At 56.3% G+C, this 12,099-nt stretch overlaps 1 protein-coding gene across 2 annotated transcripts; it reads right to left on the reverse strand.

Moving 5' to 3' along the window:
• Positions 1-304: 304 nt before the first annotated feature.
• Positions 305-6,670, reverse strand: Rgs4 (regulator of G protein signaling 4). 2 transcript variants are annotated; one of them, XM_047520999.1, is made up of 5 exons: positions 6,544-6,670; positions 3,621-3,725; positions 3,269-3,330; positions 2,645-2,811; positions 305-2,273 (listed from the first exon to the last, which is right to left on the reverse strand). In XM_047520999.1, the coding sequence occupies exons 1-5, from the start codon at positions 6,585-6,587 to the stop codon at positions 2,034-2,036; spliced, it is 618 nt and encodes a 205-aa protein (XP_047376955.1). In that variant the 5' UTR covers positions 6,588-6,670; the 3' UTR covers positions 305-2,033. The 2 variants fall into 2 exon arrangements, with proteins under 2 accessions (XP_047376955.1, XP_047376956.1); XM_047521000.1 differs by lacking the exon at positions 2,645-2,811.
• Positions 6,671-12,099: the final 5,429 nt, after the last annotated feature.

Genomic DNA, 12,099 nt, shown 5'->3' on the forward strand with positions numbered 1-12,099 from the left:
TTTCTGAGAAGATAGTTGCTGGAAGCATTTATTACCTTTTTATTGGGATCCTGTGCTTCACAGGAAGCTGGGTTGAACCCTCTAAGCAGAGCGCAGTGGCAGGCGTGCGCGCCGAAGTTCATGTCTAGGACTGTTGTCAGGGAAGCTAGCCACATTAGTCACCAGAGCACAGGAAGACACAATTGAAAACCACTCCAAAATGTCTGTCATGTACTAATTTACTTCTCTTTCAGAATGGCCTCCAGACCAGCTTGTGAGGCACAATCTGCAGCCACAGGTGCACTTACAAGTGGAATGAGGTGTCGTGAAGGCAAGTTCAGTTACAGATGGACCCTTGGGTCAGCTGGAGGCACACTGTGAGACAGGTTGATGCAAAGGACAGTGGGATCAGCTCTGCAGCATGGCGAGCCAGCCTGCCCAGAGAGGAAGGGCACATCAGGTGCCCTGAGATCCAGTACCAGAGACACACACCTAGGAGTCCTTGTGGGCATCTGGGGCACCAGCCAAGCGGCCAGCCTGTGAGGGAGTGAAGGTGCAGGGGCCTGTGCTTCCCACAGTAGCAGCTTTAGGAGAAAGCCGCTTTCCCTAATGGTCCAGGGAGGCCCGCCCCTCTGCCTGCACAGGGAGCAACAGTAAACCCTGCTCAGAAGAGCGTCCCGAACGGTCCACACAAGAATCGCCAAGTATTCCTACTGCCTTGGAGAGCTCCACAGTGGTCCTCATAGCTGGTCTCCTTTCCCTCCCTTCATGCCTCTCTTCTTTGCTCTCAGGGGACAGGAAGAAAATTTTCAGTCTGTCAGCCTGGTGTTTGGGAAGGAATGAACAAGGTTTACCTTGCAGAGGAAACTTTTTGAGTTTGTAACTTGTTCCGCCTCAGAAACACACCCTGTCCCTCTGCTAGTTTATAAACACAGGTACAGCCTAGAACCCTTACAGAAAAGAGCCAGCCCACCAGGGGGACCAAAGAGCTTGTCTGATGGCCTAGGTTCTCAGTTCTCAGGGGAACAAGAAGAGCACCTTGTTCAGGAGGGGACGAGGTCAGTGGACAGCAGCCATGGCCAGGGCAGAGCTCCAGCCAGGGACTCCACTCACAAGGCTGGCCAGACCCTGCCTGCAGCTCCTCACTCCCTCCATCTCCAGACGCCAGCCCAGCCAGGCTGCTCACTAGCATGCCTGAGCACCCAGGAAAGGAGTGTGCAGTCGCTCCGGGACTCAAGTAACAGTAACAGTGGCCAAGAGAGAGCCCTGTGCTGGGTGGGCCCAGGGGCCTTCCCAGCAACTGTGCTGAGGGCAGAGTCTGCAAGGGCTCAATGAGCAGGAAGACCTGGGATTCTTCTCGAGCAAAGCCCACAGTTGTTACAGAACCAGTGTGCACAGGTTGGCATCCTCCTTCCCCTGCATGGCAGCTGGCTCAGTGTGCCCCGTGCCAAGGCAGCAGAAAGCAGAGATGAGAATGTGCATGGACACGTGGACACACACAGATTCGAGCACCCAGGTCTCTGTGTACTCTTGCAGAAATGTGTGTATACACACACAAACGCACAATACATGCCAAAACATAGACACGAAAATGTATGCAGAATGCATATGCATGTATTATATCTATTTAATATGCACACTACTCATGTGTATGTACCAGACATGGACGTCACCTAACACCACACCTGCAGGAAGTGCTGGCCAGCACACCACATGTCCACATGAGTGTCAGAGGATGTGCACCAACCAACCAGACTGAGGTCACACTGCGGGAGGGCACTGCCAGTGGCTCTGGGATCCCAGCCCTGAGGCCAGCACTTGGGTGCTTGCTCACATGCCCCATGAGGGAACCTTGGGAAGGGTGGGCTACAGCAGGGTCCCGCCCCAGTGAAGGCCCAAACACCCTGCCCACATCTACCTGGCAGTGGCTCACACAGGGCCATGCATGGACACCACACTACCATGTGGACAAAGCACCCAACTGAACAGATCAGAGTTGGCCTTAGATGTCCAGAGCACAGTGTCTTCCGTTCCAGCCTGGGCCTCAGAGTGAGTCAGGCACACTGAGGGAGCAGGGATGCACAGTCTGCAGGACTCTTGGCTCCCTTCTGCTTCTCCACCCTGCCACTGGAAGGCATGGCCAAATCCAGATAGAATCGGGACTTGAGGAAGCGGCGGTAGGAGTCCTTCTCCATCAGGTTGAAAATCTTCTTCTGGGCCTCGTCGAAGCAGGTCACTGTGGGCTCCAGCACATTCCGGCCCGTCTCCTCCCTGGTGTGAGAGTCCAGGTTTACCTGGGGACAAAGATGGAGGCTCCATCAGACCTCTGCCAAGATGAAGGTGCAGCTCTGTGCTGGGATGCAGGTGGCTGTGCCCTGCATCCCAGGACGCCCAGGGCCATGGGGCCCCCAGGAGGTGTGGCAGGCCATCCTGCCATTTCAGGCGGGAAGAGCATTGTCTTCCTTTCTGTCTCCCAGATTGGAGAGATTTATCAGAAAAAGCTTTAGAGGAGGCAATTTGAGCCTGCGTTTCCTTGAGGCTTACCTGGGGTGTGTGCAGGTACAAGAGCCTGTGGGTGGTGGTCCTACCTCCAGGACCTGAAGACCCTGCCCAGAGCTCACCAGGAGCTCCTCCCAGGTCCAGGAGGCCCTGGGCCGGGACTCACCTCCTTGGTGGCCTGCACGGAGATGAACTCCTCATAGATCTTCTTGGCCTTGGGGCTGAGTTTGGCGGGTGACTTGGTCTTCCTGAACTCCTCGCAGCTGACCCAGAAGTCGATGTTCTCCTCGCTGTACTCAGACTTCAGGAACGCTCTGAATGCGGCCAGCCCACCTGGGACAGGGAGAACCACGCCATCAGGCTTCAGGCCCCAACATCAGATGTCAGACAGATAGATCCCGGTTCACCTAGCGATCCTTAACCAAGATTCAAGAAGTGTTATGTTTCAGAGATGTCTATATAGCATCGACCACCAAGGTGCCTTGAAGGAGAAACCAAGGCCAGTTCTGCAGGAAGATTTCCATATTCAGAATCTTTTCTCTTTGCCACTTTCCCATGTGGTGAGAGCAACAGTGATTTCTGTATGAATTTTCCACTGTGTAAGGTAAAGCTCTAGGGCATGGTAAAATTTTTAACAGTTGGGATGTGAGATCAAAGTTTATCCTGGTCTGGTGATCAGAAGACCCAAACGTTTCTGCAGGTGCTCTCAGATCAGCACAAGGCGAGATAACCTGTCTTATCCTGAGTGCCTTTGTTCAGGGGCCCCGGGTATAAGGGACATCAGACTTACATTCATGTTTAATCAGGTTTTCCAGTGATTCAGCCCATTTCTTGACTTCTTCTTGGCTCACCCTAGAGATATCACAGAAAAAAAGCATAACTTGAATGCCATGATGTACAGTTGAGACAAGAAGTCTAAGATCCTAGGTAATATACAGATGTTATCTTCTGCAAGGAGATCTGCTGTCAGTTAGGACAGGTTTTCACCAAGGATGTGGAAGTTTCAGATCTATCTATGGTCCACGAGAACAGAGGCCCTCTGGATCCAAACTCAGCTTTCAGGCTCAGCTTCAGTCCCCGCACAGGCACCTCCTCAGCAGGTGTCACCCAGAGCTGGCCTTCGCCAAAGCCAGTTCTCTTACCTCTGGCAAACAGCCCCTTTGTCCTTCTTGCTGTGGGAAGAGCTATGCTCACAGGAGTCGGACTTCTGCAGCAGGAAGCCTAGCCGGTGCTTCATGTCTTTTGCACTGCAGAGAGGAGGAAGAGGACGGTGAGCAACAAGGCTGTCCCCAGAGGACACCTGTCAGTGGAGCTGAGGGGCCCACTAATGGTGCCAGGGCGGAGGCAGCTGCACTGGGAAGGGGACTCCGTGGAGCACGAGCTCCCAGGAGGACCCATTTCTTCCTCGCTTCTGACTTCTACCAACCCTGGCAGAGTCACAACACTGGGTCCTTCAGCTGTGACGGGGACTCTGACCTTTCAGTCCACCCAGAAGCCTCCTACGCACATACCCTCCCTCTTCTCCAACGTAGCACCTCTGGTCTGGCCAATGGAACCAAACTGGACACAGGATTGATCTTAAGTAAGTTTTAGTTCAAAAGCAAAGTACAGTGGTTCTTGCTGCACGCCCCCTCCTGGCAGCTGCTGCCATTCACCTGCCTTTCTGCTGGCAGAGGATCCTGGACACATCTGGAGGGATACTGAGTTCAGTCCTGCTGTCCCAGCAGTTGCTGTGAGCACCCAGCACACTGAGCTGTGCAGTGCAGGGTGGGCAGCAGGTGTGAGCACCAGTTGGGCTGGAACCCAAGCTCCTGGAGGCGGTCTATCTCCAGCTGCCACCACCTTCCTTTAAAAGCTGCATGACCAGGAGACACAGGCCAGAGGGTATGGGAGGTTTTGGAAAGAGCAGCAGGCTGGAGTGGTCCCTGGAGCTAACAGCTGCCAGGCTGCAGCTGGTGGCTGAGGAGCGGAAGGAGGACCCCAGTGAGGGGCAGGGGGAGGACCCTTAATGAGAAGCAGGAGGGAAGACCCCCCTAATGGGGAATAGGAGGGATGACCCCTGACGAGGAGTGGGAGGGAGGACCCCTAATGAGAAGTGGGAAGAGAACCCCTAAAGAGGAACAGGAGGGAGGACCCCTAATGAGGAGCAGGAGGAGGACCCCAATGAGGAGCAGGAGGAGGACCCCTAATGAGGAGCAGGAGGGAGGACTCCTAATGAGGAGTAGGAGCAGATCCCAATGAGGAGTAGGAGGAGGACTCCTAATGAGGAGCAGGATGGAGGACTCTTAATGAGGAACAGGAGAAGGACCCCAATGAGGAGCAGGAGAAGGACCCCAATGAGGAACAGGAGGGAGGAATCTTAATGAGTAATGGGAGGAGGACCCCAATGAGGAGCAGGAGGGAGGACTCTTAATGAGGAGCAGGAGGGAGGACTCTTAATGAGGAACAGGAGAAGGACCCCTAATGAGACGCAGGAGCAGGACCCCTAATGAGCGCTTGGCTCACTCTCCCTATATCTTTCTCTCCTCGCTTTACCTCTTTAATTGTGAAAGCCAAGAAATCATCAAAGAGGAGAAAGTCATTTTAAAAGGAACAGTAACTAGCTGGTCCGCTGGCGAGGGAGACACAGAGCCCATGGGGATACATGGAAGACACTGGGGATGGCCCGTGGTCTCTGCGTGCTGGCATTCCTGTCTGCACGCTGCCCTGTAGGAGGCCGTTCCCCTCACAGCACTGGTCCCTTCCTCTACCTCTCCAGCTGGTGACTGTCAGGGGAAGGCAAAGGCCCTCTCAATGGAGGGCCGCAGTCACTGGGCTCGTCCTCCTGAGGGCCAAGTGCTTGGAGGCTGCCAGTATGTGGAGACTGAGTCCAACAGAAGCTGTTTCAAGCCTCCACCTGCTGCCTCTGCTGCCCAGCAGCTGTAGCCTGAGGTCACAGCACGGGAGCCAGAGCGGGCACAGCCCAGGCGACTTGAGCCTCCTGGAAACAGGGAGTGGCTCCTCACAGCACCACTCCTGTGGCCAGGAGCAACTAAGGTCCTCCGGGGCCCGGACCTGGGAAGGCATGGCACTGGGCCAGGAGGGCAGCTCACTGCACAGGTCCCTCTCAGGTTGGCTGCAGCGTAGCCTGCCTGTCCCAGGCAGGATTCCCCGCACCCTCCTCCCCGAGGTTACCTTCATAGGTGACGGGACTGAACTGGAGCTGGAGGAGGGGCTCCTACGCCCCCTGCCAGACCCCTCTTGCTTCTGAAGAAGCCTCTGGCAGGGTCTTGCCCCGAGGAAATGTTTGAAAGGTAAACTCAGTGACACATGAAAAAGTGCTTATGGGGTTATTGCCAAATTGCAATTTCATGTGATTTCTATTTGCAGGGAGATAAGAAAGGAGTTGGTATACCTTCAGATTAACTTTACCCTTAATTGAAGATTCATAATGTAAGATACTCCAGTCTTTCATTTTATTTTCAACTGGCTAATATATGAGCATTCTCTGAAATCACTCATTTAAACCCTTTTAATAAAGCCAGAGACAGATGAGCAGCTGTAAATCTTCAAGGTTTTTTTTTTTTTTTAAATGGAGCCCATTGATAAAACAATGTCCTCAGGATGAGATCTGAGGACCCTGAGCTGACTTCAGGGCTGGGGACGGAGGAAGGGAGGGAGGTCCCTCCTTGAACAGATCCACTGTCACACTGGCTCACAACCCAGAGAGAAGGGCAGCGCAGCACACCAGAGCCTGCCTCTCTAGGCTCAGCCTCCTCCCCAGTGCCTCCCCAGAACACCCACAGGCAGGGTCAGGAGCAGAGCCAGAGCCAGGAGCTGCAGTGAGGCTCAGTTAGCAGCCCTGGACGCAGAGGCGTGTGGACCTCCATGTACAGCTCGACCACATGCCTCTCCTGGATCCAGACCAGCTTGCTCGGAGGACCAAGCTTCCAAGTCAGCACCAGTCTCAGAATGAAGTCACGCCAACAACACACAGGTACCCAAATCTCAGCCACCATATCCAGCTAGTCCTAGAGGACAGCCGGACTCCTGACCACGCTGTTTCTAAAAGTCAGACAGCCTTACCTCCGCAGGCAGGAGGCCGGCAGGCCCGCCAGTCCCTTGCACATCTTGAGGAGCGGTTGAGGCGCGTGGCAGGAGGCAGGGAAGCAGCTTCTGTTTTGAGCGTCTCTGCTCTTCGCCGGGAGTGGCTGTCAGAATCCTTCTCCCTCCCCAGCCTGCAGGGGTCTCTTTTATAGCCCAGCCAGGATCGGTCAGCCAATCAGATGGCCGAGTTGCAGCTCAGACTCCTGCCTCGGCCCTGGAGCAGAGGAAGAGAGCACTCCTGCGTCAGTCCTCCCCCACGCCCACAGGGAAAGCAGGACCGGGGCTCCCGGAGCTGGGGTTCTGCGGGGAAGGGAACGCTGCCAGGAGCCTGGGCTAGCCAGTCAAAGGACCCGAGGACTGACCCCAGGCGCCTCAGTCCAGGTCAGAAGCAGCAGGTCACACTGGGCAACATCTGACCATCGGCCCTGCCAGGAAGGAGCTGGAGGGTGCTGTTCTCCGGACGGTGACCTGCAGAGGCTCCGGGGGTGGGAGAACTAAGCAGCTGCAGGCAGACACAATGACAGGCGCCTGAGAAGAACTAGACTAGGAGGGTAAATCTCCAACTCTGGTTGACCTGACCATGGGCACTGCCCCAAAAACCTACCAGCACAGAAGTCAGCCTCACGCTGACGACCTGGCCTCCTGCAAGAGGGACTGCAGGAGGGGCAGACGACAGACAGAGACACCAGCCGTCATTGGCAGTGGCTTTATGTATTTATTTATTTAAAAAGCCAGTGTTAGTGCAGTTTTAAGCTGTCGGTGGATATTTGTTTGTTTGTTTGCTTGTTTATGCAGTGCTGAGAATTGAACCCAGTGCCTCACACATGCCAGGGAAGTGCTCTGCCACTGAGCAACAACCCCAGCCTGGTGGTGGGTTTACGTCCATGTGATCCCAAGCCTCCAAATGGTATTTCAGAGAGAGAGGTTGGGCATCCAAACATAGTCGCCTCCAAACCTCCAGACTTCCCAGGGAACATGAAAGAAGACCCAGAAGATCCCGTGATGCTGAAAATGTCCACAGCAAGGACTTCCAAAGAGGCTCTGACTGTCAAGAGTCATGAATCGTGGCCCCCGGTGTGCCAAGTGGAGCTGAAGACAACCTGACCCACCACCTGGGCTGCCAAGTAGGAAGGGGACTTGCCAAGGTCCTTCCATGGAGGCCGGGTCCAGAGGCGGGTCTCCGCTGGACGGGCTTGCTGAGGGAGGCAGACGTGCTAGCGTATTTCTAGACTGTAAAGTGCAGGAAGTGATTTTCACTGTTAGACTGTGCCCAGCAGACAGTGAAACCCGTGTTCGCTTTACACACCTTGCTTGAGGACTCTCATGCCCCCTTTTCCCTGCTCCGGGAAGCAGGGCTGCTGTAGACCTACTGTGCTGACTCTGCTAGAAGCAGGTCTTCCCACCCTTACTCTGTTCCAGCGTTTGTAGCCGTTCACGTCCTTGACTGTGACTTTGACTTCTTGCTTTCTTAAGAGGTGTGATACTTGCAGGGAGCCCGGGAAGTGTCCGTGGCCTCGCTGGCTGTATCTGAGGAGAGGCAGCCTGGGCACTGCCGGGCCTTGGGGGCCTTGTCCTTCTCTCCAACAGGCGAGAGATGACTTCTGCTGCTCCGTCGCCTCCCTTCCTGGGCGACTGGTGAGTGGGGAGCTCTGCTCTCGAATGCTGTGTGCTCAGTTGAGACACGGCTTTCCAGCACCTCCTCTGGGCCAGGAACTGGCTGCAGACCTGCACTTGGTGGTGAGCAAGCAGACCAGGCCTTTTCCCTATGAACTTTATCTCCAAGGAAGGAATCAGAAAAAGAACAAATAAAATGCTCCAAGGTGACCTGGGCTGAGGGAGACAGGCGGCTGGTGGAGCAGGCAGCCCATGGCCCAGGGCTCCCTCAGCCCAGCAGGTCAGGAAAAGCCCTTTGAAAAGGAAGCATATGAAATGGGATTTGTTGGGTGAGAATGATTCCCAGCGGAAGAAGAAAGAAGTGTCCACCTGAGTCAGGCAGAGCACCGCGGGCAGCTTCTGGAGAACAAGAGAGAGCCGCAGGGAACTGAGGTCCTAGAGGCTGAGAGGGCGCCAGGGCAGGCAGAGGCTGGGTCTGACAGAGGCACAGTGGAGACCCACTGAAGGCAGTCACAGCCCAGGGGCGCATCGTGCTGCTGTCCTGGGGAAAGGGCAGATCTGGGCAGGAGTGCGGGAGCAAGACGGGCCACAGGTCGGGAGCTCGGATCGGTTCATCACTTCTGCATTGCAGAATGGAGGGCTGGCTCACAAATGAGTGTGCACTGGACCCTGAGCCATCGTGAAGGATGAATGCGGTTCAAAGCGTCGGAGAGCAGCACCATGCCGGGCACAGTGAGAGCTGCCGGCTGCTCTGGCACCAACAGCACAAGGTGCTGTCGAGCCCCTGCCAGCAGGGCGCTGACCTGCACTGTCCACCCTGAGAGAGTGCCCACAATGTCCTGTTCACAATGAGACCAGGGCGTCCAGGCAACCTCCGAGGCTGCACATCCGAGAGGGCGATGGCTAACCTTCCAGGCAGGTGGCCCAGGGTCGTGGTCATGACTGTGAAGAATGGGAAGACAGTGGACTGTGCGGAGACCACAGAGCCGTTTGGCATGAGAGCAGTGTTCCAGGGAAAGGAGAGAAAGGAGGCCGTGTGGGCTTCTCGCCACACTGAGGACCAGCTCTCACCCGTCCTCCACGGTGTGGTGGCCCAGCTTCTGACTGGCTTCCTGCTCTAGAAAGAGGGCAGCTGGGACAGGAGCAGACTGATGGAGACCGTCAGGCAGTGTGGACTCCTGCAAGAGCCTAGTGAGAAGCCAGGCGAAGGACCCAGAGCCAGGCTGTGGCGAGGACCAAGTGGCGAGAAAGCGGGGGGGGAGCAGGGTGTGGACAGCAGTCCCAGCCCTTCCTCAGGGAGAGCAGAAGGCCTGTCTCCACACTCCTGGGCTCTTGCAAGAGGAAGCAGGCCCCGCAGGCTGCCCTTCCTCCTGGTTTCAGAAGGGCTCTGCCTCCCCACAGGAGCAGGATGTGAGCCGGAGCAGCCTCGGGGGCTTGCACCACCGCAGGCTGCAATTTCCTCTCAGCTGGTAACTGCCTGCGTTGTTCACACCGTGGACCCCTGACCACTGCGAGCTCGGTCACTGTGCTTAAGACTCAGAAGCACACACTCCGGGCCAGGGATGCCTGTACCAGGAAGCAGGTCGGGGCTTCCCCAGCACCAGCTGTGCACACCCCAGGACCAGGAAGGCCCCTCAACACTGAGAGTGGGTGCCGCACCTGGCCCCGCGGCAGGGATGGGGTCAGTCATGGGCCTATCTCTCCTGAGAAGTGGGGGAAGAACCAGCATGTCCCTGTCCCAGAGACGAAGTCCTTCTGCAGAACTTAGCCCGAGACAGGAGCCACAGTCTCATGGGCGCTCACTTGCTTTGCGCAGGTGGAAGGAGAGAACTGGGTGTCATGGAAACTGCCGGAACCTCGCGGGGGCAGACTCGAGTTCTAATTCCAGCTCCCCACAGATGGGCTGGATCCTGGCAAGCTGGCACAACCTTCTCACCTCCTCGTCCTCAGGTGCAGGGATTGAAGCGTAACCGCTGGGCCCCACTTTGCAGTGGGTCCGTGACTTGACCCCAGCCGTACTTTTCACCCCCTTTTCACCCCTTCCACCTCTGCTGCAGGCGTGCTGGCCACGGAGCAAAGCAGACACCCAGGCTGCCCCAGTCCGCACCTCGGGCGTCTCGGGGAATAGCTCCACAGCACACCTGACACTTCCTCCACCCAGCAGCACCCATCTCTTCTGCATACGTCGAGCATGGCGCTCGAACCCGACCCCCACTTCCTTGTGACACCAGGAAGCAAACTCCAGCTCAGGTCTACGCTGGGCACACGCCCTCTCTGGGAAGCAAGGCCACCCATGGTGAGTGGGGCCCCGCGTGGCACCAGGCCCAGCGCAGCCCTGTACCCGCAGCCCTGTGGTATATCCTGGGGAGGTCGAACTCCATCACACTGGGCTCAGCATGGGACTCACGCCAGTGCTGGGGACTTGGTCACATGCAGCCCACACGGAGGAGGACAGCTGCAGCAGGGCCGGGCAGGAGCATCTTCTGGGACCACGCTGTGCGTTCAGCCCATCCTTGACTGTGACGGCTCCGCCCTGGCTAAGTCTGACCAACAAATGAAAAGGTCACATAGGTAACAAGACAAGGGCTAGGAAGGAAGGGCAGCTTGAGGAACGACAGAGAGGAGCCCTCTTCTCCAAGGATGCAGCACGAGTCTCCGAGGAAACCAAGCTGATGCCTGAAGGTGCTACTCCCACAGACAGAAGCATGCCAGTGGCTGGAGAGCTGGCTTCCAGGAAGGCAGCGAAGGGCAGCGTGCGGCAGGCTAGCCTTGGATGGGGCTTGTCTCAAGCCACCCTCGATGGAGGGGGTGGCATGTTGCACTTCACAGCTCACGTTGCAAGGTTCTGCTGCTGTCTAATGGACAAGAAACCACAGCTGTCGTCTGGAGAAAGGACAGTGGGGCCAGACCCAAGAGAGGGGCCTTTGATCCCGTTATGGTGCAGATCTGAGGTGTCCCCCAAAAGCTCATGTGTGCAGCAATGCAAGAAGGTTCAGAGGTGGAAAGGGTGGGTTGTGGGAACCTCACCTAATCAGAGCACCGATCCATTTAAATGGATTAACTGGGTGGTGACTGCAGGCAGGTAGGGCGTGGCTGGAGGAGGTAGCTCACTGGGGGCAAGCCTCTGGAGTATACGTTTTGTCCCTCTGCTTCTTGTGGTCATGTCCTGACTGCTTCCCTCCTCCAAATCCTTCTGCTATGATATTCTGCCTCACTTGGACCCAGAGCAATGGAGCTGGCCAATCATGGACTAAGACCTCTGAAACCATTAGCACCAAAGAAACTTTTCCTCCTCTATGTTGTTCTCCTTATGTCCTGTAGTCATAGCAGGGGAAAAGTTGACTAGAACAGATTCCATCCCTAACCCCGAAGAGCTTTGATTCTGGTGGTGGAAATGCCAAACATTCCCAGATGGTGATGGTCACTGGTGCTGGGACCGCAGGAGGGAGGTGTCTGAGAGCCTCAGGGAGGTGACAGAACGGGTGCAGCTTAGGAAGAGTGTTGGGAAACCTCACTCCCTCCATCTCTGCCCTGGCTTTGGACTCTTGGTGTTTAAATGTTAAACCATGGCTGAGATCAAAACACCAGGAAAATGCCAACTAAGGGTTCCCAAGCCCAGTGAGAGCCCAGGGAGGCTACTTGGAGAAGCAAATGAGGGCCACAGGAAGCAGGGTCCTGAGCCAGACAGGGAGCACACTGTGGCCGACAAGAGAGGGACCGGAACAGAAAGGGGCCGGAGGGAGGCACATGGGCTGGACCTCCCCGACCCCTCAGGAGCACCGACAGGCCCCGTGAGACCCAGCAGAGTACCCTCCCCGGGCCAGCCCTGAGTTCTGGTCGCCAGCAGGCTGTCCACGTGCTTTATGCTGTTTTTGCACAACACAGGCTGCAGGGTCCTCAATGCCAGCTGGTTGGGGACCC

This window comes from Sciurus carolinensis, chromosome 12, assembly GCF_902686445.1.
Source record: "Sciurus carolinensis chromosome 12, mSciCar1.2, whole genome shotgun sequence".
Taxonomy (NCBI): Eukaryota; Metazoa; Chordata; class Mammalia; order Rodentia; family Sciuridae; genus Sciurus; species Sciurus carolinensis.

Bases quoted from the DNA above. Each gene is read 5' to 3' on its own strand.
- Rgs4 (XM_047520999.1), bottom strand. From the start codon at position 6,587: ATGTGCAAGGGACTGGCGGGCCTGCCGGCCTCCTGCCTGCGGAG. The intron at 3,726-6,543 runs GTAAGGCTGTCT...TCCTCTCTGCAG, and splicing joins CCGGCCTCCTGCCTGCGGAG to TGCAAAAGACATGAAGCACC. The intron at 2,274-2,644 runs GTGAGTCCCGGC...CTTTGTCCCCAG, and splicing joins CCGTGCAGGCCACCAAGGAG to GTAAACCTGGACTCTCACAC.